This window comes from Chiroxiphia lanceolata, chromosome 13 (genome assembly GCF_009829145.1).
Source record: "Chiroxiphia lanceolata isolate bChiLan1 chromosome 13, bChiLan1.pri, whole genome shotgun sequence".
Taxonomy (NCBI): domain Eukaryota; kingdom Metazoa; phylum Chordata; class Aves; order Passeriformes; family Pipridae; genus Chiroxiphia; species Chiroxiphia lanceolata.
In genome coordinates, this window is record NC_045649.1 from 3324256 (window position 1) to 3352086 (window position 27831).

Here is a 27831-nt window from a genome sequence, read left to right on the forward strand (position 1 = left end):
AGAAAAAGAATCTAACTCCAAAATTCACAGCCATTGTGCAACACAGTCAGTTCTGAAAGTGTTTTTTAAGGTACATCATGGCTATGAAATTTTTACCTGAAAATAACACAAGGATTGTGGAAACTATTTAACATAGTCTGTGGAGCATAGCATAGGAACCATGGGTTTCCTATGAAAAACTGCATAGTTCTGACTGCTTTTAGATTTAGATGGTATAAAATTATTATAGCTACTATGAAAGTATGAAACTATCTTGCTTCATCAAAAATTAACTTTCTGTTTTTAATTTCTGGAGAGAGAATTTGCCCCTGCATTTTGACTGAGTCAAATCTTCAATAATTTTATGCTATCAAGGCAAAAGGTATGTTTTGGTGGTTTTTGGGGAGTTTCTATTTTGACTTCTTGCCTACCATTCAGGGTACTAATTGTATGTCAATGACCCACAGAGGTCTAGCTGAGACTGCTACAATATCATATCATGCACTCTACAAAATTCTAAGAGACAGCCTGAGCGTTGCAGAATGTGAATTTAATACTGGTAAAGAGAGAGTGTGGATCAGCAATCCACTGATTTTAGCCAGAACCAAATCAGCAGTAAGATCAGAGAAGGAGCCCTATGGATTTGTCCAGATTATGATCCACTTCATCGTTCTCTGATGCATCAGAACCTCTCTGACTGCTGGAGAGATGAAACAGATTTGCCACAAAAAGGAGCAACAAAAAATTGTTGAAAATACCTCCTTTTTCTTGTAGATTATGAGATGTAAAAGTTATGAAAATGATGTGTATGTATGGAAAGATGTTATTTATATTCCATAAGAGTAACAGTTATTCCAATATAATGGCAACCCCCCTTTATTCCTCAGCATCATGCATTTTCTTCATTTTGTGATGTATTATATGGCTTTTTGGTGTAACTACACTTTTAGATCTTATTGAATAGAATTTATGTGTTGCCTTATGGAAAACTTGTTTCATAATTCATTAATTATTTACTATTACTTGACCTCACAGCGCATGAAAAAAAAACCTATCCCATAACTGTAATTTCAGTTCTCTCCAGTGTGAAATCAATCACATTCCACGTCTTTTATATTATTTAAAATGTGAATGATGAAATTTTCTCGTGGATTTCTCCCGAGTTACTGAGAACTTTCCAACATTAGTGTGTGGGAAATGAGCAGGCTGTCCCCTGCAGACCCGGGGAACTCCTGATTGCATTGCAAACCCCGCAGAACCATTTGCAGGGGATGAGCTGTCCCTTTTTGTCAGTGGCAGAACTGTGCTCAAAAAAAAGGCAGTCTGAGGCTGGTTAAGACCAGGAGTATTTTATAAAAATCTGCTTCATAGGATTTCTTTTTTCTTTGTGTACAGGGGATGTATTTAGATAAGGACATGGTGCTTAATTAGTGCTTCCTCCCCTATCCCTACAACCCAGATAGTGCTGATGGTATTGCAGGACAAGTTTGATGGGTCCAGGTTCCAACTCCTTTGCAGCTGGATAATGCAGAGTTCCTTTCTGGTATTTATGTACCCTGTACTGTGTGAGGAAAGTGATGGGTGTTGTGTTTATATTTACAGTTCAGGAACAGTTGAGGAATGCTGTGGGAAGGAGCCTGGGGCACGCAAGGAAGGGATGGATGTTCTGTTAGTGATCCTGAGATACACTTTCTGATTTCTTTGACAGTCATTTCTGAAAATACATGAGTAGATAAAAGGAGAAATCAGCAATGCACTTGAGATTTGGAGGATCCTTTTTTTTTTTCTGAAAATCTGCGAGAGAAGTATTATCAGAAACAAGAGGTTTTAAACTATCTTTTAAACAAGAGAAATATTTGTGGAACAAATTATATTTGTACCTCAGTATGCATGAACATGTAGGAGTAAGGTTTTTGTCCTTGACAAAAAAATCTTGCCTCCTATTATTAATTCCTTCTCCTTTTGCCTGCATGTATGCCCATATTTTTTTGCTGTACGAGGCAGTTTATCAACAAAATATGCTCTTTCTCCATTTTTCTTTCAGCAGTTAAATGCCAAATGTTGTAAGTTCTAAAACATGCCCAGATTGCATCTTATGCAAACTCCTGACTACTTCAGGAACATATATAATCATATTAAGCAAAAGCCACCCCAGCTATTCACTTTTATGAACATCAGATGTAATTGATTACGTAACAAAAGCTTTGTAACTATAGGTTTTCCTGATATCTGAGCATAGTTAGGAAAAAAATTCAGAGTACGTGTAATATTATACAAAGAAATAAAGTTAATTTTCTTGAAGTATACAGTAGAATATATAGATGGAGTTTGGGAAAAAATAGTAGAATGAAAAGTATAATGCTATTTTCCTAAGCCACATTTGCTAAATGCAGACTTGTGCAAGGTCAGCAGTTATATTGGAGTTGAGCAGAAATGGCTTCAGTGGCTTTAACTTTACCAGTGCCCTTGATGAGGTGCAGAGTTGTCAGTATTCTCGTAAAATTCCTCAGTGATGGCTTCTTCTGTTCTCTTTATTTCCTTAAGTGAACATCTGTCTAATTGTTCACCTCCATTGCTTTAGTGCTTTCCTCATGCTTTCTCTGTTTCCAGACAATAAACTTTATTTTCTTCATAAGAATTCAGTCTACGCAAGGGTATTAGGCAGCTTGTTTGCACCTTTTAATTTCTGGAAGTTTTCCAGAAGGGCTTTTTGCTTTAGTTCCAATGGGTTCATCAGTGAATCATGTAACATAATGCAGCATTGTGTTTGGGTTTTTATCCGTTACCTTCTGTTTATAAACATCTGCTTGGAAATTTTCGTTTTGAATTTTTCTTTTTTTTTAATATGTTTTACATTTTTTGCATGTGGCATATGGGTAAGATATATACAGTAGCTGCTATTTTTTCAGGTGTTCAGGTAGGTAGAGCCAGTATTTACCTTAACATTTGGGAAAAGCCTAAGCCACTTGCTTAAACCCCAGAAATTTGAGGTAGAATTTGTGCTTGCAGAAAGACTTCATATTTTTGTTCAAGTCTATACTGCGTATATTGAGTGTATATTAAGAAGCTGATCCTGCCAAGCCTTGTACAAGAAATCTTTACTAATGTGATTCAGTCCTTTTATTTCACTTTCTAAAATTACATACATATCAATGTAACCATTTTCAATGTATCTCTTAGCTTGGGCATGTGAACAGTTGGGGAAACAAAATAATTTGTATATGTGTTTATTTTTTTGAGGACACTGTTCTGTAAGGTATCTATGTTGTATTGTTTAAACCTATGAGATTGTAACTGTGAGCTGCCAATTAAAATGCCTGAAATAGCTAATTATTCAGTTCTTTCATTTCTTTGTCTCACAAATTTATTTCTACTTATGTTGAAGCATCCTGAAATTATTCATTAATACAGAAGTGATGAATTTTAGCCATGTTGATACTTTTATTCTCCTAATATTGAGAGTGAGGGGAAAGAACTGCACCTTAAATCCCTTGGCAAGCTTTGACATACTCCAGAATAGCTGCAGTGCATTTGTAAACCTGCAGACGTCACTATTCTGCCAATTAATTGTGCTGCACGGGATGTTCTGTAGCGCTGTGACCACACTTAAAATATATGTTGCTCCCATCTCGCAATTATAGCACTTTGTTTTTAATCTGAAACAATTTAACCAGATTTTTTTTAATATTGTTACTTCAATTTCAACATTCCACTGAAGGACAGAGTGTGCTTTCCTTTTCAAATTGTATGAGCCATTGTCCTAAGACTTGTCTTTAATTATTAGTTATTGTTGTTTCAATACAGATTTATGAACTACTTATTTTGTGTCATGTAACATACCATTTTTTGAGCAACATTTTTCAATCTGAACGTAGCTTCCAGGAGGGCAAGCTGCCCAGAACATCAGTGATCTCACAGTTATTACTTTGTGTCATATATAATCTTGTTTTTTTTTCCTGCAACAAATAAATCTTTGGGCCTCCCCTGCAAAAAACATTTGTGGTTACAGTATAATAAAAATAAACCGTTTGTCGTGACTGCAGCTGACATTTATCAGCCTATTTGTGGGTGCTCTTTCTCTCTCTGTATAATACGGAACATAATTTGTCACTTTGTAAATACATTCCAGCCTAAATCCCTGCCAGCATCTGTTAGTGTTTGAAGGATTAATGCACTGCACAGTGCATGTCTGCACTTTCAGGCAACAACATAGCTTATGATTATGGATCATGAGAGAACAGGGGAAAAAAGGGTTCGTTTTGTATTTACTTAAACATTGTTGCCCTTTTGACCATCGTGCTTTTCTCGTCTTGTTTGTCATCTGGAGCAGGGATGGTAAGTTCCCCTCTGTCTGGAAGGACTGCATGTGGAATCCTGCTGTAGGTTTTATCCACCAGTGTATGTAGAGCTGTGAGTAAAAGATAACAGGTTTTTAATTTTATGGATAATTACCAACAATAATAATGTATTACAATAGGGATGTTACTGGTTTAGTCCATTTAGAAATCCTGGGGTTTCCCACCGTCCTCTGCCATCCCCAACAAATCTATTGCCTCCCACATTGCTTACTTCTCAGCAACCCATTAACTGGGTTTATTTAACCTTAAAAGCTTCAAATTGAGGGAATTTTTAAATAAAAAAAATCTGTAGTTTCTAAATTATCCCGGTGCTGTTTGCCTTGTTGCTCTTTTTGAAAATGCATTCTGCTCTCACTTGGAATCTTGCAGAATGAAAGGAATTGAAAGCATCTGAATGTGGAGGCTCTCCACAGCTGAGATTCTGCTACACTTCCCAGGCTCCCTCGACCATTCTCTAAACCAGGAGATATGTTTATTAAAATAGTAAACCCTACCCATGTAATATATTGCCAAGATTATTTGAGATTCCCCAAAGATAAATTCAAATGAGCTTTGCAGGAATGGGCGTTTGGAGACAGAGAGAAGTGATCTATATCCAGGGAAAGGAAAAGAAATTCCAGCTAAAAGTAGGCTCCCAAGTAAATACCCACAGTTCATGTACATGAAGAGTTAAGCAAACTCCTATTGCCAAAAGCTACAGTAGATTTTTTTTTTTTTTAAATGCATGTAATTTCTTATTATTGAAGCAAATGTGTGCTGTGTGCAGTTGAACTGTGTTCATCCAGGAAAATAATCAGGACATTTGGAGCCCACTAATTGAAGTATTCTGAAATTATACTCCAGCATTTTTTGTGTGTGTTTTTGTTCTCTCTGGTTAAAGAATAAATAATTTTTAAACTGTCCTTAGGAGAATAACTTCTCTTAGTCTTTATAAGCATGATTTAGGATTGCTAGGGCATAGTTTACTTCACTGAAGATATTAATTTCATAAAGAAATGCAGATGTTTTTCTTTTTTTCCTTTATCATTATCTTCAGAAGATAAGAAAGGCCAAATTTACAGAGATACTGATCGAAGAGTTAACTAATATAAAGATTGTGAAATAACATTATTGCTTATTTTAGTGGTAAGTGGTATTTATTACAGAAGATTTATTAAAAAAGGATATTAAAATCTGAAAAATGAAGCAACCGCTTCGAAGAAACGAGTAAGTGTATTTTACAAAGCCCTTTCATGTCTAAGTTAAATATACAAAATATACCTGGAGACTTTAGTCATGTTTTTGTATTTGTGATGTGGATTTTAAATTATAGGTAAATTGAGTATTTGGAAGAAGGAAAAAATATTGCTGTGAACAGTGATTTGTTTAAAAGTGGGGACCAAATGCCAGGTTGGTGTTTGGCATCCTCAGAAACCCAACTCCTTTGTGTCAGGTTGTCTTTATCACTTTTCCACGTCTCTCACCCTCAGAATTTCAGTGGCTCATTTGTTGCCTTTATGTTTAATCTCTATCTAAGGAAGGTTCCAGACTTTTCTGTTGCTTTTATAACCCAGCTGAGCTCAACAGTTAATTCTCCAGTTCAGGTGTTCCTTCCTGGCTATTGTGTGTGTGGATCTTCCATTGCAGCTTTAGGACATTCGTTTGCAGGACAACCCTATAACAGCTTGAGGACTTTAGGATTTTCTGAGGAGGCCTCTTACTGCTCTAAGTTTTTAATGATGCCCAAAAGGTTAACACTGTTCTCTGCCAAACGTTTAGAATTGTTCTGGAGAAGGGATAGAGGCAAAGACAACAATACAACTAATAATTCATTCTTCATGATAAGGTGCCAGTCCAAGGATGGTCAGTAAATCTGAGCAGTTTGTAGGCTCATACTGACCCATTAAGTCTTGATATATGTGCTGTTCACTTGACTTGGGTGAAGGCAACCCCTGCAGGAATTCCATGTCTGTGAAGAATGGGAAGATCTGGTTACTTAAGCAGGAAGAACCAGGCTTTACAAAATCAGGGTTTGGGAGAGCTCACACACAGCATCAAAATGTGTTTGACAGGACTGAGCAAGGAGAATAGTGGAAAAATGTACACCAGCAAATTACAGCCAAAATACAGGTAAACCAAACACACTGGGAAATAGTGTAACCAGGCATTAATAAATAAATTTTCTTTCTAATGAAAGAAAGGGAATCCTTTTCATCTCTGATTTTCGTGAAGAATCGAGTTAGTCCCAGCTATTTCCTTGTACATCACGTAAATGGGGTAATAACATAATTAATATTTAGGAAATGATTTTTGTTGTGTACCTTCTCTTGCATAAAATTAGTGAAAATTTGTAAGTACTGTATAAATATTGCTGATATTAGGGGCTGGAGGGGGGGAAAAGCCTAGACAAATGCATGTAAAAATGTTCCCCTGTGATGTCTTCTAATGAACTTTATTAAGGTATATCAAATGTAGCAGAAGAACATATCACTAAAGCATCTAGCACGTGTTTTGGATTGCTCTTAAAGCAGTGCAGTGCTTCTGTCCCCATCAGCTCCATGGGAAGTAGCTGCAGAGCATTCAAAACACACAACCAGGTAAAGCTGGCGTTGCATAAATACAGTTTTGAATGAAGCACCAAATGTTGACTACATTAGGGACAATAATACTTGCAGCCCTAATCCTGAGTGAAAGCCTTTTTCCCCATTAGGTACCTCCATAAATAGTGCATGGCACTGGCTATTGACTGTCATAAGCTATGTGTCAAATTGTCAGACGTGCTTCTAAAGCATCCCCTACTCCATCCTCAGCATGAAAATATGAGTTTGTTTGGGCATTGCTTGTCCTATGCTGAGATTTGGTTATTTGTTTACCTATTTTCAGATAATTCCACAGATTTTTCATCAACTTTGGTGTCAAATTCTTTTTTCTTCCTGAAGATTTTGTGTCTCTCACACCACATATAAGAAGTATCTGCATTCCAAGATGTTGTCAGGAAGATTTTTCTGTATCAAATTAAACGGCTTTTTACCAATTGATTGTACTTTTAGTTCCTTGAAGTCGGATATTTTTGTTGTTGTGCTATGTATTCAGTTTTGAGTTAAGGACTTTTAAATATCAAAGATATATACACACTATTTTCTGAGAGTAAAATTATACAGTACATTATGCAGTGTCCACCATGGTACATTTTAAGTAGGGCCTTACAAAATGACTTGTACTTACATAAGATACAGGGGCTACAGCATATTTATTAAGACTCTTCAACTCTGTATGAAACTGGAGCAGTCAGAAGTAATGGTGTCTGCTGAAAGATTCTTTATCATATGAATTTACTTTTAGTCATCTATTATTTATTTCAGCTATTTCATATGCCATTATAATAAATATTATGACAGAGAAAGCTTTTATGCTTCAACTTATTGTACTGCTCTTCACTTCCTTGCAATCCTTCAGGAAAATGTAGCTATGCTTTACCTATATTTAACGTAAATCATCACTTACATTTGAATGAAAAATTCACTATGAAAAAAGGCTCCTTCTTCAATACCAAGACACAAATGCACCATCATGTTTACTGCCAAACTACTCTACCATGCAGTGTTCATTTTTAAACAATTTTTAAGCTGTAAAGTGAAGACATTGCATATAGTGAAATAGCTGGCTTTCTGGGTGTTTTCACTTTTGTGTTAGCTTCTGGCTCAATAAGCATTTTTCTAGCATGAGTGCAAAGTATAGCCAATTGCACTTAAGCATTTTTAATATTTTTTTCTCCAATAGGGAGCAGCTTACACTCAAAACCGAACAAACTCTTTTCTGGTGTTTTGTAGAATAATGAAACTTGCCTGGAAGTAGTGATAAAATGCTTTTAGAACCGGGCATGAAATCGTGACATACAAGAGAAATTTTTTTTCTTTACTCTTTTCGAAGTGTTATTCTGTTGGGTTGAAAAGAGAACTTTCCAGGAGCTGGAGGATGATCCACCTTCAGCTGTTTCTTCAAAGACAGAATGTTGGTGCCTGGACAGAATCGTTAGCCTTTGAGCTGCTCATTGGGCTTCATGAAACACAAATATCTCCATCCCAAACTCACCGTGCCGGTGGGTTCTGGCTGACTGTGTTTTCACAGCGTTCTGTGCACAGCAGCAGTGTACAGGCCCTCTTGGGTCTGTTCTCCTTTGGCCAGTTTGCAAAGCTGGTCTGAGTCTAGTTGTGAAAGTGGTGTTGGATGCAGTTGGGATACTTGTCCCAGGGATCTGCAGCAAGGGGCACCAGTTCATTCTGCACAGGCTTTCAACAGCACCGCATAGTAACGATCCTGTGATTTAGAAGTGAGCTCTTTAAATTATGCTGCGCTCATTCTGTGATCTAGTTTCCCCCTCAAATGATGTAATTGAAAATAAAGTAGTAGAGGGAGCATTAATATCTTTTGTCAATTTAATTTTTCAAATTCTGGAGTTCCCTGCCTTAGCGCATTGATTTTACGACGTCAGCTGAAAGACTGTCTCCGGTATTTGGGAAAGTGGCAAGTCTCATTTAAGATTTCACAACATAAAATGAGGCATAATTCAGTACTGAAAACATGTGAAGTGAAATGGTGAGAGACATCAGCATAATACAATTATGACGCATTAGATCAGGATTTGCAGCATACCATTAACAATCAGTTCTGACTGCAGAGTACAATTACAGTTAAGATGCCTTTTAGCAAAAAATGGGCTTTAGTTTTATTTTTTTATTAAGAAACCCCATGCTTTTCTACACATGTCACAATGTGTGACACCAAGGCTCCCAGGGAAGGAGGGAAAACATTATAACAAAGGTAATAACTGAGCTACTATGAGAAAACAAACATAAAACCTTCTACTTGTCATTGATTAGAGATATTCTTACATTATTAAGAGCGTATCATGCAAGTATATTGCCTTATTCATAGCATTTTTTTTAAAGGTATTGTGATATAGAAGTAAGAATGGGAAAATTTGGATTAAAAATGAGCTGCTACTAAAGGTTTAGCAATTCACATTCTCAAACTGCAGTAGGAATTGATGGTCTACAGAATACCTCCGTGGGGTGAGAGGTGCTGGAACCTCAGTTGACAAGGGAGAATCTGAAACAAAAAAAGTTGGGGAACTTGCCGAAGCTCGTGGCATGTTAAACTGATTCCTTTCCCAGTTGTGTTTGGGGAAAAAACCCCTTTACTTGGCTTCTTATGTGCCTTCAGAAGCTGAGGTGGGAGGTTCTGAGCTGAGTGCTTTGGGTGTCAAATGCTCCAGTTTTCCCTGCGAGGAAAACTAAGTAAATGGGAGTGTCTGTGCTCAGTGTGTACCTTGTGTGCATATGAAGGAAATATGGCCTGCTGCCATCAGTATTCTAAAAAGCAAAACCAGGTAGAAAATTGAACAAAAATTCTGATTTTTACGTTTTCAGTATATTAATCCACGAATCCATCTGAATCCATTTAACTTCTATTTCAGAAAGCATTTTGGAGGTTTCATACTTTTTTGTTCCTTTTGGACTTGAAGTACAGACACCTCTCTTCTGTTCTTGGAATCAGTAGCAGAAGCCTAATGCTTGACACCAAGAGGAAAAGGATTACCTGAGTGATGTCATGTGGACATGACATGTCCATGTCCCCAAGGGGACAGTAGCTAACAGCTTGTGGTGTAGTCTGTTGAACTACTTGATTATTATGGTTTTTGATCCCCTTATGTCCCTGTATTTGTAGCATTCTTGTCCTTTCACCCTTGGGAGAGACAGGAAAATGTTTCAACTGAGGAAAGCAGAACCAAAGTAAACCCAACTATTTCTGTAGTAAGTAAACAGCTTTGAACTGCACTGCTGAAGAGAAATTGTTCTGGAGTTGTATTGCATAATGCAAGGCAGCATCATCTTTCTCAAGTCTCTGACTATCAAACAGAAGAAAATATTTACCCAGTGGGGCAAAATGAATTCCAGAATGATGTGCATCTTGTGAGGGTAAAAAAAAAACTCTTTGTAACAGAGTTTGGTTTAGCATTTTCAGACTCCCATCGATTGATACTTCCTATGGAGACTGAACCTGTTGAAATTTCAGTTGTGTTTATTTTGCTGTCCTGATAAGTCTGGCTGGAACGGGACAAAAGGAATTTGAGTGATACTCTGTTTATACCAAACCTGTAAGGTAGTTTTAGCAGGCAGAGTGGGTACCAGCAAAATAGAAAACAGATGTAGGGAGAAAAGTGCCAGATGTAATGAAACAGGGAGATCAGATGATTCACTTGAGCTTGGGGGACAATGGGAGCACTCTTCCCAACTTCCCTCTGCGCTGACACGTGTGCTGCTTCCTTTCTGTTCCCTCAGCAGTGTTCCCTTGTCATTGAGCAACGATTGTGGTGTATCCTTGTAATCCCAGTGGAGTTCCTGTTGCACTCTGGTGCTAACAAAGCTCCTGTTGCCTCCCCACCCAAATGCTGCCTTTGCTTGCACAGTACCACTGCATCTGCTCCATCTTCTCCTTACCCTTTCTGTTAGCAGTGCCAATGCCCAGTTTGAGCTGTGACTGTTACACACAGGTGTAGGTGGCGTGTTGGGAGTACATGAATTGTCTCTCTAGGTATTTTTTTGCCAAATAAGCTAAGCTGAGTGGGCTGAAATTTGACATTTTTAGGCTTGGGGAGAGTACAGGGCTTTTGCTGGCTTTCTTTTTTGCGCCAGAGAGTTTACGTGGTGTTGAGCAGCAGCAAGTCTAAAAGTGAGGGTAAGCACAAATACACATGTTCCTAATTCCTTAGGGGGGCCTACCTGACTTATATGTCATTCCAGTTGGTATTTTGCAGAGGATCACAGGGGTCTTAAAGTGTAGCATTTGTGGAAGAACAAAAGACAACCACTGGATGTTGTGGTGCAGACCCGCAGCTGCAGGTGAAGGAGAGCTGGTTCTGAACTCTGCCTTCAGAGAACCTCTGATGCTTGGTTCTTGTGATGACTTTCACTTCAGTGGTTGCAATGAAAATAGGCTTTTGGTTCGTTTTGTTCTGAGACTTGGAGTTCAAGTGTTTTAAAAGATCTGGGAACAGATCTGGAAAAGATAAGGGATCTTAAAGCTGAAAATATTGAGAAAAGTTGTTTTGGTCGTGCCTAAGATAATCTTCAGGTTAACCTCTTCTAGGTGAAAAGCCAGCTTTAAGTACATACACAATTTCTGTAGAAGGCACAGAATCATAGAATGGTTTGGGTTGGACCTTAAAGCTCATCATGTTCCAACCCCCTGCCGTGAGCAGGGACACCTTTCACTATCCCAGGTTGCTCCAAGCCCCATCCAATGTGGCCTGGAACATTTCCAGGGATGGGGCAGCCACAGCTTCTCTGGGTGACCTGTGCCAGGCCCTCCCCACCCTCACAGTAGAAGTGCATATATAATATGCACTGGTAAACTCTTATTGTATGAAAACCTGTGTAGGCTGATCAGTTGTTTTCTGTGGTCATTTTATACTGTTTTTTATATCACCTGCTATGCACAAGAGATCGTTTTGCATTCATATGTGCAAGTCTGAAGTTAGCTGATTTTTATAGAGTATTCACTGATTTTTTTTTTTCTGTTGGTACAGTATGTAAAAATAGCATGCATTGAGAATAACACTCTACCTTTTTGTTTCATGAGTTACATAATTTTCACCACCAAAATGGCAGCATAAAGATACCTTATTAACCTTAACACTGCCTTGTGTCAATTCCTTATGTTTTATAAAGCTGTGCATTACATAGTGTATGTTTTTAGCAGAACCACCACATCACAATGCTGCTTTTGGCACTGAACGTTGTGCTTGTCCATTCCTTTTGATGATTTGTATTCACTTTGGGGTTATAATGTTAAACAAGGGAATCAGACAAGTTTCATAACACATTTGCTGTAACACGATCCTATGAACTAAACATGCTGTTATTTATCTTTTTTTATATTTTCTCTTGTTCCAGCATAAAGCCAAGGTAGAAGCAATGACCTTAGACCTTGCTTCTCTTCAGAGTGTGCAGCACTTTGCTGAAGCATTCAAATCCAAGAATCTGTAAGTACTCAGGAAATTATATGTAATAATTTCTTATTATTTTAATGTCTTTATCAGCTGAGCACAGTTGGCAGAATTCACCAAAGTTGGATGGATCAGCAACTGCAGTTAGTGAATAATCTTTTCACAGGAATTTTTTTTTTTTAATGGAAATTAAAGATCATTTGTTTTCATACAAAAAAAAAAAAAAGTTACAGATCTCTTGTTATTCCATGTATAGCCCCAGCTTTAAAGGGCTTTTTTACCCCTGTGGCTATTGAAAAAGGCCGAAGCTGAACTGCATAAAAAACAGCTCAGGCAACTTTTAACAGTTTTGCCGTGGTTTGAAAGAGGTCAGGGATGAACAATTAGCACACTCCTTGTCTTACTTTATTTTCTAACCTTCTCTCTCTCTCTTTTCATTTTTAAACCTTGAAAAAATATAGCCCTATGAGCCAGACAGATCTGTGTTCCAGACCTGTATCTGGAATAGTCCATTATTAAAAAAAAAAAAAAAAGAAAAAGGGAGAAAGGGTGTGATAATTACATCACTTAACAATAGGCAAATTTATCTGGAGATAATCGGGTTAGCTTCCAAATGGTTTGTTTTATTTAGCTTGAAGAGAGCAATGAATCTCTGAATTGAAAGAAATTATTTCAAATCTTTCAAGTTCCAGCTCTTGACAATAAGTTCCACACTTTGTGCTTTTATCCACAGTTTGACCCATTGATTGTTGTGAGTATTCAAACTTAGCTTTTTTTCTGCAAATATTTCTGTAACAGATATGCATCTTCCTGTTCTTCTCAAGAGATTATGGCCTCTTAGACAGCTTTGAAAATACATTGTCATAGAGAAGATATATAACAAAGAATGTTTTTTTCACTTTTGAAATACTGCCAGAGCTAAATCTCACATGGATAGACAGATGACATTTTAGTACTTATAGGTCTTTTGGATTCAAAGAATTGTCAAAACTGACTTCTAACACAAGTTCCTTTATTGCCAAAATCTTTAGTATCAATATTTTCTTATCATGTCATCTTCATAAATTAAAATTTCTTGGAAGACAAATCCTTGCAGTATTATATCTTGAATACTAACTCGGTTTTGTAATGTAAGAGCAGTAAGTGTTCTAATTTAGCATCTTCATGCTTCTAATATGCTACATTTCTTTAAAAACTATATGGTACAGTGGAAAGTCAAAACCACCCGTCTTCCAAACACAGCTCTTAACTTGATTTGTGTGTTGTAGATCATATCATGATCATCCTAGATAGTCCATTTTGTGTGCATGTTTATAAATCCTTGGAAGTGAACATGCTTAAATCAATTTTTGCCAGAGAACTTAGAAAATGAGAATATCTAGAATCAGGAAAACCTGTTTTATTTTTGTTGGCATACACTGCTTTACCAGTGTAGGTCTGTTAAGCTACACTGTCAGTGATGGACAGGTTTTACTAATATTTCACTCTAATATTATTTGGAGAATTTTTAGTAATAGCATCTAAAGCCTCTACCTTGCCTTGAGATCTTTCTGTCTCAGATGTGTGCTCAGATGTGCTTGTGTCTGGCAGGAATACTCCAAGCATTGTAGGAAAGTCAAAGTTCTGTATCTGTTGTGAGACTTGCGGGGTTTTGACCAAAATGAATTTCCAGTTATATTTTGTTTAAAGTCTGAGGCTGGATGGAAACCAGACCCCACACACTGCCTGCAGCAGAGGATCTTTTATCTGATACAGACACAGAAGAGTTACCTTACAATCATCTGCACTGGCAGGAGGATGGACTGGGAGACCTACTGGGTCTTTCTGGCCTCTGATTCTTTGTGATTTAACTATGTCTGGATAAGGTCAGAAAAGCAATTATATGGCAGTAGCACCTTATTACTACAATGCTGGGCCTGTGTGTTTTCCAGCACTAATGTACACTAATGACTTTTGTCTCTTCGTTTATTTGCTTTGCCTCAGTGTCCAGAGGGTTTTGTCACTTTGATGATTCCTTTGCAGTAGTGGTTTTTGAAAGGAATCTTACAGGCTTCAGGGACAGACTGAGCCTTGTTCCTTATCCTTTGGCCAGTCTTGTTAGTTGGCAGCCTAACTTTCTTAGAAGGGGTCGATATCCCTGATCTCCTGGACCTGTATGAGAAGGATTGTGATATAGTCACCCCCATTCCCATGAGGTGTCTGTCACTCCTGTTGATGGGTGTTGGAAATATGTTAAAAGCATAGATTTTTCTTTCTTATAAATTTTTTTATGAATTTCTTAACAATAAAGCAGTAGGATAAGCAGATAAAGGCATTTGGCGTTTTCGTGAAACAAAACTATCTTTTAAATTCTGAGTCATGTAAGTCTTGGTTTCTGGGAGAAACTACAATAATTTTAAAGTGTGAAGGAGAAATTTCATGTGAATGCACACATTTTAATAAAAATCTGTATTTCATTTCTCACAGCACTTTATGTGAAGAGGCCTTCAGTATTCAGTGGTGAACATCTTAAACTTCTGTGTGCAAATAGTTTTATTCTCTGCTTAATTTCTCCAGTCCACTATTGGTTTCTGGGACACTTTGGTATTTTCCAGAATGTTTTGGTCTTGGTGACACCTGACCTAATAACCAAAAATGTATAAAATAGAGAATAGATAGGCATGCCTTCTGACATTCTGCTTTTCTGTGACACTTCCTCTGGCTCTGGGTGCTACTTTTTGTCAGTAGATATAAGGGGATACTCCCAGTCCCATCACAACCTGGGAGCCTGTTCTCCTGTGGTTGATAGCAACTGGAAAATAGACTTCAAGGATTGTGTTTCACAGATCTCTTCCTGGATGAGAAAACTGAAATGGAAACGCTCCAGAAAAAGGATCCCTGATTTTCACTGAGTCGAAACATCCAAACTTCTTGCAGCTGGGGAAGGTGGTGGGATGTCAGGGAGCAGAGGGCAAATTGCTGAAACTGTGAATCTCCTACTTTAATCAAATAGCTTGTAGAGGGAAAAAAAAAAAAAGCCTCCTTGAATGTGCTTGGGAATCTGAGAGATTGTGGAAACTACGTGAAGAATGAAGAAATGTCGTCCTCTGCTCGGCAGGAATTTAACGGGGCTGGTTGCATACAGAAAACAAATGATGCAACAGAGGGAGCCTTGAGAAAAACATAAATAATAAATGGGAGGAAAGAGTTACTCTGAAAAGAAATATTTAATATGAATTGGAGTAGTAATTCAGAGCTAAGAAGCCTTCCTTGTTTGAAAGTAAAAGTCAGATGATTCATCTTCAAGTTATCGTGCTTCTGAGATTTGATAGGAATCTTTTATTCCTATTTGGATTTGTTAGGTGTTGCAGCCTTGTCCAGAGATAAAATTTGAGCTCAGAGTATATAAACACTGGTAAGTTATGCTGTATCCCTATAAATATATTCTAGAAAATCCTTCATCCTCACTGAAAAAAAACGATTTTTTTTGTTTGCATTATCTACACTCTTGAGTTGATACAGCTGTTTCTCTTTCTGAGACTTTTTTTATCTGTGCAGTTTCAAATAAAGCTTTGGGGAGAAGGGTTTTTCAGATTATTTTTGATCCTGCAGTTCTGTGATTGCAGCACTTAAACTTTCCTTATGGGCAGGACAGTGCTCTCCAGTTTTTCTTGCTCTCACAGTTAGAAACATTTTGTGGGCAGAATGAACTAAACACAGTAACTTAGTTGGGTCTCCCAAAGTCGTCTTTGGGAGAAGACAGAATAAAACAATATTGCTGTTTAATGTTTGATCTACCTCTTTCTTCACTGTAGCACAGCCTGAACAGCGTGTGACACAAATAAATACATAAAATACATAAATACATAAAATGGATGTCCAATAAAAAACAGAGCTCAAGGATTTCCAGCACAATTTTTTTGGAGAAAGCCAGCTGTCTTTTAGTATTTTAGTATTTCTGGCTTGTTTTCTGCAGATACGTTCTGCCAGGAGTGAATGAACTCCATCTCATTTCCTTGTGAAGACACTGCTAGGGTTAGGATGAGAATAGGAAAAAGAGATCTCAGTGCCTCTAAATGGCTGGATTTGTTCAAGTTGCTTCTTATATCTGTATCAAGTCTTTCCCCTCTGCTAGTTCCCAGCTGAGGCGGTCGATTGAATGTCTCTGTTACGGAAAATCAAATAAATGATCTGTTTATAATAATGTTCTGGGCTAAGATGGATTTGGCATTAGCTGATTTTTATGCAGCTGGAAGAGGCAGACCAACCAATCATTCATATTTGGCTTTTTGGAACTTAAAAAACACTGAATGGAATCTCCTCTTCATTGAGTGGGCACAATGTGAGGAGTTATGGTTGGTATTAATCCCCTTTATAGACAAAATGACTGCCCTCCAGTGACTGTATGCAACACAGCATTTAAATGTAGTCAGTGTCAGTGCTGGATTGTTCAGGGTCTGTAGGATTGGTATTTGTGTAGGAGTATGGATTTGTGAATGTGGTATATATTTGACTGAAACCTGCATACTTTAACTGGGGAACAGCACCAATGGTTCAGTTCTAGATCTTCCAAACTAGCAACCTGTTGTCAACATTTACAGCCATGGTATCATGGCATTTGCCTGTTCCTCGTCATAAGAACACTTCCATGATCAAAACAGTGAGCAGAAGTGAGCAGTAAAGTTAAAAATTAAATTTTATGTGCCTCTTTAGTTTGGAGCGGTGCGTAGTGCCACTTGGTTTGAATTAAAGTTATCTTCTGCCAAACAGCGAGACATTAATTTAATGTTCTCAATGTTTGAGGAGAAAAACCCCAGAAATTATCCTGAAAAATCTTGAATTACTTCAAAGATATGAAACAATGTTTGCCAACAGCTACTACTTAGAATTTTCTGAATTGGTAGCAGCAATTCACAATTACGCAGGACTTCCAGATGTAGATCTTCACTGCAGTTACTTTACTTTAAAATAAGATTTTTTTTTTTTTGCATGTGGTAAGAATTGGCATATGCTGACAGTTTATTCACTTATGCTGTGTGTAGAAATATGGAAAAGACAGCAGTTATGAATTATGATTCTCCATTTGGAAGTTTAGTCTCTTCTTATTTCCTAAACCAGACCCAAAATGGCCTCCTTAGCTGAGGCCTCAAACTCTCTGAGTACATTCATTTTTCATGCTGCAAGCAGGAGCGTGCTGAAACCTTGTGGGTGCAATTAAGATTTCAGAGCCTGCTGAAAATTCAATCCAGAATATGATTTTTCTGCATTTTCATGTATTATAACTGACATACTACAGGTGTGTCAAGTTATTTTTAATTCTGATCGAACCACAGTTAAATCGCAGATGCCGTATGATAAATTCTATGCATATCTGAGAATACATATGTAAAAATGGGATCTGTTTAGCAAGTTGTTGCATAGATAACTGAAAAGATCCAGCAAAAATGAATATATGATTTAGCTGAATTGTCAGTGATGCCATTATGTCAATATGCTTAATGGTCAAGGTATCTTTGTCAGACATGATCGTTGCCACTGCCTGTTGTCTTTCCAAACTTGAACATTAACACTGTACAAACCTTTTAACTCTTTGCTGTTTGTAGAATTATTTTTTGTGAATTAAAACTAGTGACAGCTGAGCTGTCACATTTGTCTTCTCAACTCAGAGTACGGTTGGCATCCTGACACTGCCACCAGGGCACAAACTTCTGGACAACGCTGTGCATTTTGAGATCTCAAAAAATATCCACACTGAATTAAGTAGTGAAACATGCAGAGTTCAGAAGTTACTGTTGCAGACAGCAAGTATCTTAAATTTAAATAAGATCAAAGGCTGACTGCATTTCAAACGTACATAATAATGTTAGGGTGAAACTTTTTTTTTTCTCTTTGTGGTGATGCTGTGCCTTATTAAAGCCCAGGGATTGGCTTCTGCATAAATAGTTTTTCTTTTTCTTCTTTCTTCTGTTTTTAAGCCCTCGTACACAATTACCCCATTGTGGTAGCATGTGTCAAGTCATGTGGATCCAAGAACTGTTTCCAGTATTTTATAAATTAAAAATCTCTCAAGCTTAAGCCCTTTCCCTCTTTTACTGGAGGCTGAGATCCTGATGTTTTCACCAGATCACCTTTCATTACATCTGCTGTATCATGAAGGTATCTCCTGCCTCAGAATATTTCTTCTTTAAAGTCTATATTAAAATATAGGATTGACACTTCAACATAACTTTACATATAGTTGCATCTACAAAAAAACATGAAGCACTTTTACGTATTACTAACAGAAAGATTTTGTTAGGTGTTTGTTGCAGAGTTTTATGACTTTACCTGTGCTGCCTAAAATTTCCAAACCTGCCCCTTGTCTTTGGACACTTTGCACTCTCTTCACTGTACCCTAAAGAAAAAAACCTTGATAACCATCCAGGGTGTGCTCAGCACACCCCATTTTCAACCCTATGTCTATGCCTGAGTCTAAGATGGCTCACAGAGTCTTGGGGTTCTGTCTTCCAAAAAAGGTTTCCCACAAGATCCACCAGCTGTGAAGATTGTTTTGAGTATCTAAGGAAGTAAAAGATGTGTGATATGTGTGACTGATTAAAACATTCTCTGTCACAAATAAACCAGGGATTTTGGAGCATTATGGCTTATTGGGTTTTGAGAAGATCTGTGTGCTTAATTGATGTTGCCCTCTAAAAATTCTGAAATATAAGGCCAGAGTAACTATTTAAATACACATACATTAAAATGTATTTAGTCTATTCAGTTAAACACTTTCTAGGGGAGATAATTAAAACACATGAATCTTCTGGCCCTTGTGTAGGGAAGCCTTGCTGCTGACACGAGACTGGCCATGCAGATACCACGTGTCTTAATCTTAGAATCCAAAATTTGTGTAATGGACTGAAGAGCTTGTATTTCTCTATTAGCCGTTCCCAAGGCACCAAAAATCCCAGAGGATGTCCAAGTATGTTAATTTTTATCCCAACATGGAATCCTGCAGGTCTGAATGGCAGCACACAGCTGCTGGGGGCTTTCTGAGCTCTGTTACAGCTCTATAATCTCCAGGCAAAACAGAGGAAGGAGTTGTCATTGGCAAGTGAAATGTTCAAAATCTGTGAAGTGTTTTATTGTTTGAATGATCAGCCGTGGTCCCAGCTGTTTTCAATTGGAAATATCACAAAAAATGTAATAAAGGTAGTAATTTAGCTTTTCTTTTGGTGAGTTGCAGCTTTCTTTTTTTCTAACAAATACTTACTGCATGCAAATGAAATCTGTATATTTAGGAGTATGTACAGAAACAACAAATCATGCCATGCTTGTTGCAAACATGAATGTTCCTCTATGTCTGGCTTATGTTTGTTTGTAATTGCATGTGTATATGTGTAAATAATGATTTGCTGTCGGATTTTGAACAAGATGTACCACTTTGAGGTAGCAAATGTCCTTAGGTGAGCTGCTGAATGAAAATTACCAGATTGTGGATGTTTTCATTACTGCTTTCTCCTAATCATCAGGGAGTCTTGAAACCAAAGAAAATATCCCTGCAAGATCTGGCAAGGAATGGAACAAAGTGCTCTTCTTATTGTGCCAGAGCTTGAGAAAAAGAAGGGGATGTAGAATGGAAATGCTGGCAAGTCGAGTGGATGTAAAAATTAAGTTGCAGAGCCCTGTGCTGTCCATCTTCTACCTCAGCCTGGCCCCAGGACTTCCAAAATCCATATGTATGAAGGTACTTTGATTCCCCAGGGATACAGAGCTAGGAAAGATGCAACACTTTGACAGAGGAAAACATGGTTTCTTGGATGGATTTTGGTTTGAAATGTGGTCCTGAGGCCTTGAGGTGAGGGAAGAGCATCCCTGACACCTGTTTTTAATATCAGTACCCTGAGTATACTGTGTGCTGTCAGACAGAGGAAATTTAGGGTGAGATTATAGCTATGCAAAAGGGAATTCGGAGCTATGGATAATGGGCCCCTAAAAGGTGAGAGAGTCCGTGGTATGAACTTAATGGAAGGAAGAAACACACCTCATGCTTGTGAAATATAATTCTTCCTCCTGCTCCCTCTTGCTGTGTAGTTCTAAGTTAAAAAACAAGTGCAAATACTAATCTTGACCTTAATTTTTAAGCAATAATTTGTTAGCAAAAGAAAGTGATTTAGTGATTTAATGATAAGAAAATGTGGATTAAAAAGTTCCTAATTTGTCAGGTTTCTATATCATATACCATAATTCCAGTGTATGAATTAGCCAAGTGTGGGAGACAGATCATGTCAGCAAATTACACCTAATCCCTGCTTATTTTACTTTGTGCCTTTGTGAAACCCTTACAAGAGAGGAAGGAGAAATCCAAGCTTGGATCATGTCTGAGGGAAGGTGCTTTGGGCAGTGCAGGTTTTACTAAGGTCAGTTTGGGGTCAACATTACAAGTGCTAGCATTAAATGTTTAAAAGCCTTAAATGTTTATTTAATATTTCATCTGAATTTCTCTTCAGAAGTTCAAATTTAAAACTTTTGCAGTAGTTTAATTTGCTTCTGTACCCCATTAAGAGGAAAAGTAGCTTCTCAAACTCCCCTGGCCCCTTAGAGCTAAAATGGCAGAATTTTTCTTCAAAGACAGATAACTTGTTAATTTCTGGAGGTGTAAGATGGTGTGAGGTTATTTTAGTTGTTTTGTGTCCCCCCCCCTTCCCCGTATGTAAGAAAAACCAATAAAGGGAAAACCGTGACTAATGGATGTTTTCTGTTTAGCTCTAAATCAGTTGAGACCTCTGTTCCTTCTCCAAACGTTTGTGAAATAGTGAATTGAAGATTTTATAGAAGTAATGAATAATGATTGAGAGATGGTTGACCTGCATGGCAGTATGCAGATGATGTATTATGAAGACATAGGAGCAGCTGCTCGTAATAATTCCCCTGTATGTGGTATGGAGGAGGAATCAGAACAGTTTCAGTCCACTCCCATTAATCTCTTGGAAGTGGGGCAGAAGTATTTGCTGATCAACAGTGTCAAATCTTGCAAAGAAATCCAGTAGGATGAATTGCAGAGAATTTTCCTTGCTTCTGGCAGGAGGTCATCCATCAGGGCTCTAAGTCCCGTGTTAGTGGCTTGCCTTAAAATGAAGCCTGTCTGACAGGGATCCACAATTCTGTCAGCTGACAGGTGGCAATAGAGGGTATTTTTGCTGGTCTTTCAGCCAGTATTTTTAGAAAAATGGAAGTTAGACATTAAGCATTTGTTTCCAAAGTTCACTGAGTTAAGCAGCCTTTTTTTTTTTCTTTTACATCGAACAAAAAAATATTTAGATATTTTCGTGTCAGTATTAGATTATACATGGTTCTGAGATTTCCTGCTGCTGTCTGACTTCTGATTTAGTGATTTTCTTGTTGCTCAGTTTCCTGTCAGTGCTGCTTGTAAAACTGAGAGGGATTTCTGGAGGTGGTTGTTTAACTCACCCGTTTTCTGGAGAGCCATAAGCTTAGCTGGCCTGTTGGGTGTAAAGGCATTCCCTCACAGACAGAAGTACCACTTTCTAACTTTCAGAGAAAGCAACATGGGTGTTCAGAGTTATGGGGTGGAAAAGTTTGGTGGGCTGTGACTTTGCTTCTTTGTGGAGGAGAAGTCACAGCTCTGCCTTTACTGGCCGTGACACAGGTCTACTACAGTTGCTTATGGGACTTTGGGGATATGGTGAGGCCTTTTCTGTTGAATTTCTGTGTAATTCCAAACAGTGTGAACTTTTCAAATCACTTGAGAAGTGCCCCAGATGGTGTGACATTCTGCTTCATGGGAAGATTTGAGAGTATTCCCTTTGCATAATCTCTGGTTAACTATTTCATTGCGTTTGAAATGGGAGAACACCAAAGCCAAGAACTCTGTTGACATTTTGGTGGTGTTTGTTTAACCTCCTAGTGCACAGGCTACATTTGTTGAAAAATATTATTCTTACCTTTGCAAATCATCAGTAATTAATTCCCTTGGAAATATCTACTGCTGCACACAGCCAGCTTGGGAGGCTGCTGACAGATCATAGTTTTACATCAGGTGCTAACAAATTGATTATTAAATTTCATAACCAACTGATTTATAGCAACAACTTAATTTCTGCATCTCTCTAATGTATTCCCTTACTGTATTTTCAAATAGTGCAGAGCAGTTGGATTGCTTAGTTGCTTCTAATGGTGAATTGTGCACAGCATGTAGGATCTGAATGACTTCCCCAGTGCACAAAATATCAGCTGGTTTTTAGCCGAGATATTCACATTTAAGATTGTCCTGGTTAATTCTACAGGCTTTTAAACTTTCACTAAATTACCAGCTACACTTACCAGCACGATGAGGGTTTTCTAGAATGGCTGTGTGTCTTGCAGTTGGAGCAGTGAATCCCCAAGCCTCAGTCATGCTGTGAAGGATAAGAAGCAGTGACTACGTGCTATGATGGAGCAGATCACATTCAAGTCCCAGTGCCTGCTTAAATTGTGATGGTAGACCATGGTAGCTCACTTGGTGTGATGTAAGTCACTACCTGAGGACATTTTAAGGAGATATAGGGGGAAATTTTCATAACACACTGCAGGGTCTTAACTATAGTGTTTCCAAAAATATCTAATAGGTGTCATGGTTAGAGGAAGCACTTGGTAGTGTTGATACAGGAGTAAACACTACAGAAAATTCCCTTTGCTGCTGACATCTTTTGTTGGCCTTAGCTGTGCCTTTGATGTAGAATTACAAACTATTTTAAACCAAGGGGGGATTTTTTTTTTCCTTGGGCTCAGTAGGAAGCCTAATGCAGATCTCAGCGATGTTTGTAATGAACTTGTGAAATCAAGGTCATAGTTCTGCTATCACTTAAAAAGACTCCTGTCATAAAGCAAAGCTGTAGCGCCAGATGTGCAGTGTGAATTGTCATGTATCTTGAAAATTTTGTCCCTGCATAATGATACGTTCAGTGATACAGAGCTCTGCACCGTTGAGATTAGAATCTGTCATCTGTGGCTGAAATTCATAACTGCACAGTGGCTGTTACACAGGTAATCTCATTCATTTCCTGGTGTGCAAATGGCCAGGCCACAAAAACTTAGACGACAATTTTCAGTAATTGGACCTTTGTTAGCAGCCTGATGAGAGACACTGATGGCTTAATGGACATGGATCCCAATCCGAGAGGTGGTTCTTCCTGACCTGAAATGAAGCACAACAGCAGCACTTTTTGATACAACCCTTTAGGTTTCTTTTCTGTGGTGTTTTCTGGAGAATTTTTTTTTCTTTTTTTTTCTTTTTAGCATTTAAAACCACTGATGCTAATTAAAAATAAAGGAATTCTGACAGGGAATCTGAGACTACCTTTTCAGTAGGATAGTTGTTTAAAATGTTTCTGTATTTATTTTTTATATTTCTTCACAGATTTTTCCAATAGAATATTGTAAATAATGCTAATTTAACAGTCCCTTAAATTTTAATTACTTTCACTTTAAAAAAAAAAGAGAAATGTGCTTTGAAAAATACAAATCTCATAAAATGGATTGAAGCATAATTTTATTACTTTTATAAAATCCAATTAAATGCCCTAACAATTAAAAAGTGACTACATTTTATAGTTTTATAATTCTAGAATCATCTTTTTAATTAATTGAGCTGACAGATTTAGGTATAGAGTGTGTATTTTCCCTCTGGTAGTTACTGTGTAATTAGTAATAATGAAAGATACGGCAGTTTGGATAGGTGGAATATAGTTTTGGTTTTTATATGAATTCTTTCTGTCTGTGATCTGTTACTTCATAGTGCATATGACAATTATTAACTAGAAATATGATATTTTAAAAAGTGCCATATTCTGTTTTGGAGGGAATGGCAGTGTACTTTTTGTGTTGCTGCTGTATTCATGTGCTGCAGTTCTCAGACAGGAGGCTCTTATACCAAAAATTGCATCTATGCTGGAGAAACTCGTTCCTTTTTCCCAGCAGATGCACGAATCTGTAAATTAATTCTTGCTAGAGCTTTTCATAAACTCTCAGAAGAGATGATGAATCATCCGGAGTTCCATGCGCTCTCAAGCTTCGTGCAGCTTTGTTTTCCTCTTGGCAGGTGCATCTCAAACAGGCAAAATGAGCTGGGGTTTAAAACATTTTATAAAATAGGCCTCAAAAGGTCAGTTACCTTTTAAAGAATATCATCCTGCACCTCTCAGTAAATAGCCTGCTTGTGCTGTGTTGATTGAGGCTGCAAAGATCAAAAAAAGAGCTGCTTTTTTTTGCTGGTTGATTTGAGCAGAAAGAGAGAACCTTGCCTTTAAAAGGACGGTCTCCCTTCATCTTCAGTTTCTTTTGTGGGTGCAGTATATATGTTTAGATATTATGTGTATCAGTGTCACTGACCAAAAGGCAAATCAGAAATCCAACAGCTCAGAAACTGAGCTTTCCAAAGCGTGCAGATGTTTCATTTTGCTTCTGAACCTTTTGGTTAAAATTGTCCAAGTTGGAACAGGGACATATTAGATTGTTAACAAATATTAGATTGTTAACTTCTTATTAAAGCAGACTGGACTGGTTACTTCCCAATGGACTGGAAGTCAAAATTTATTTTAATAAGAAAATACAGCTGTTTATGTCAATCCTTATGTGGTTCTTTCAGTATTCAGCTAAAGAGTGTTTGATTCCTCCTGGAATGATTTTTTGAAAACTGGGCTGTCAAAATCTGGGCTTTTCAAATGTGCCTAAAGGAATCTGATTACTTGGGTTTGTTTGACAACCCGGGTCTTCGTGTTTCACATTGTTTTCCAGAATTCCTTCTGCAGGTCCTCAGAGTTGCAGTATTCATGTCCTTTAGTCATGTGGGAAAATGGTCTAACTCTGGGTCTGCTGTCAAGCTTTATGTGTAGGACTGTGTGGAAGCAATTGAGAACAAAGGGCAAGCAGCTGTTTTTCCTAGCTGTGCTTCGTTTATTATCTTCAGAATTAGGGTTTATGTTGAGTGCTGATTTTGTATCATGGGATTTGGCCAAATGCAGCAAAGACATAATAGGCTGGAACGGGCTAAACAAATGTGACAGATCTTAATACTGTGGTTTTAGGACACGGCAGGTATTAGTGCAGGAATGAAAGGGATTTCTATGGCCATCATTATTTTATGTGACTTTTCCTATTTCAATATGTCAAGGCCAGGAATACCAGATGCAGGCTCTCAAGCCTGAGGTTCTCAGCTCAGGTAGAGCTTGCTGAGGTCTGCTGCGTCAGGGTCTGACTCAAGGACAAGAACACACTGTCAGTGCCAAGGTTTCCTTAAGAGATGATGCAATCTAGCAAATGCAGATCCATCTGAGGTCTGAGAACCAGAGTCTTTGCTGTGTTTCATAAGGATTTGGACAAAGACAAGAAAGAACAGAAAGTGCATTTGTCCTTGATCTGGCTGTGAAGGTTGGGAAGGCTGCAAGGTTTGTAGTATCCTGAGAGTACACTGGAGACATCAAGGAGTTTGAAGTTTTCTGGACCTGTTTTTTTCACTGAGAGAGGTATGTGCCAGCCTAGGTTCTTTTCTAGCTTAGTTTGGTAGAATTTTACCCTTTCAAGTTCCTTTATCGTGGCATTTCTATTTAAACTGGGTTAACTGAGTTCAGTGAGGAAGGATTCTGTCTCAAGGATCTCATGTGTATGGTGTGCAGATTTCCCACCAAAGATGACAGCTTCTGCAGAATGTTTTCATTTTCCAACTTGCATTTTTTAGCAGCACACTTCACTAGCTGCAGAAGTATAAAATGTGTAGAGATGTGCCTTGTGTCTTTATTTCTTAATCACTTGTCCCCTACCAACTGTGCAGGTGTCATGAATAGATGTGTACCCCATAAAAAAGAGAGGAGTTGCTTCTCTCCTTGGAAAAGTTTCTTTTCTAATTGCTCTGCAAGGGGACAGTTTCCTGATTAGTAATTTGTAGAACAGTGGTGCTGTGTGGCATTTTCCCTTTTATTCTGTACCCTTTCCCTAAGAGTGACCTGTGTCCCTGAGGGGCTTGGCTGGGCTTGGAGTGGGGCAAATGGAACCAAGTGGAAGCAGCTGTGCTGGGTGGTTCCTTCCCCCAGAAACCAGCCAGGCAAATCCTTTACACCTGCACCCAGGGCACACCTGGGCCTCGTTCACACAGGGGTATAACAGCATGTGTTTCACTGAGCTTTCCTTCTCCTGTTTCAATTTGACTCAGGCCCCTCCACATCCTGATCTGCAATGCTGCCGTGTTTGGTGTTCCTTGGTGCCTGACGGAGGACGGCCTGGAGTCCACCTTCCAGGTGAACCACCTGGGACATTTCTATCTTGTCCAACTTCTGGAAGAGGTTTTACGCCAGTCATCTCCTGCCAGGGTCGTGGTGGTGTCCTCCGAGTCCCACAGGTTGGTGAACGTTACCTTTCATTTCACTTCAGTCCTTAGAGAATGAAACAGTTATGGCAAAACCACAAAAGTTTCTGAAAACGAAGGACCTTGCTCTATAGCATTTGCCTTTGAATAATCTTTTTAAAAATAGAAGCATTACTAATGCCTGTGGATGTTTCTGGATTTGGCTCTGTTGCTGGATAAAGCATGTTCTAGTTTTATAACAGTATGTAGATATTTTTTTGATCATTCTTTGTGTGAATGCAGATTTTTGCCGCATTTCAGGCCACTCATTGATTTTGCGAGGAGATGGAATAATAATTGATTAAATCTGAATGGCATGACCTATATTGATTTGTCATTCAACAACTTCAACATCTTAGCAAGAAGAATGTGCAGTTATTTTAGCAGGAGAAACAATGCAATTAAAAACTGCTAGATGAAATCCAGTTGTTTTATAATGAGAAATTAGGGAATTCAATGCAGACATTAGCTGTATAATTGTAAAATGGGAAGTAGTGTAGTTAATACATATTACAAATCTGGCCATGCCTCTTTTGGTGAATTTTTTAATTAAAATGTTAGTTGCTCGTCTTTTCTACTGCCAGGAAAAGTACAGTTGGAAAAAGAGATGCTGATGAGGTTTGCCTTATTTCAGACATGCTTGTGGTTTTTGTGTTAATAAGTGAAAAGATGGATTTGATTTAAATAAAGTTTCTTGTGCAAAATGCATGCCCCAATTCTAAATTCTGCTGGGCACAAACCACTTACTGCTTTCTGATTTAGTTCAGGGACTGCAGGATTAGACCTATAATGTCCAGCTTTAAACATTACTGATGATTTCTCTTTTACTTTTGGTCATGTGTAACAGCTCTAGCAAACCAAAAGGAAGAAAGTGTGGTAGTTTTTTTTAATTTTATTTTTTATTTTCTGCCTTCGTATTTCTGAAATGTTTTAGTGACCCAGAATGAAGCTTTTTTTTTTAATCATGTTTCCATAAAATGTAACCCCGGGGACCTGGTAGAGAGAGACCAGCCAAGGGTCGGGCTGAAACCTTTATCACTTCCAAACACAGGGGCTTATGGTATAAATGACACACTGCAGATAGATTTACTTTTACCATTTTAAATTTATGATGGCTGAAATGAAAGGAAGCAATAGAAAATGCCAGT

The 27831-nt window shown here is 38.0% G+C and overlaps 1 protein-coding gene across 2 annotated transcripts in view; it reads left to right on the forward strand.

The window, feature by feature from the left end:
• WWOX (WW domain containing oxidoreductase) overlaps positions 1-27831 on the forward strand; it is a 493269-nt gene that overhangs the window by 90658 nt on the left and 374780 nt on the right. For both annotated transcript variants that reach the window (XM_032701431.1, XM_032701432.1), the window contains exons 6-7: positions 12272-12360; positions 26492-26677. In XM_032701431.1, coding sequence (XP_032557322.1) covers positions 12272-12360; positions 26492-26677 — 275 coding nt within the window. The remainder of the gene's footprint in view (positions 1-12271; positions 12361-26491; positions 26678-27831) is intronic.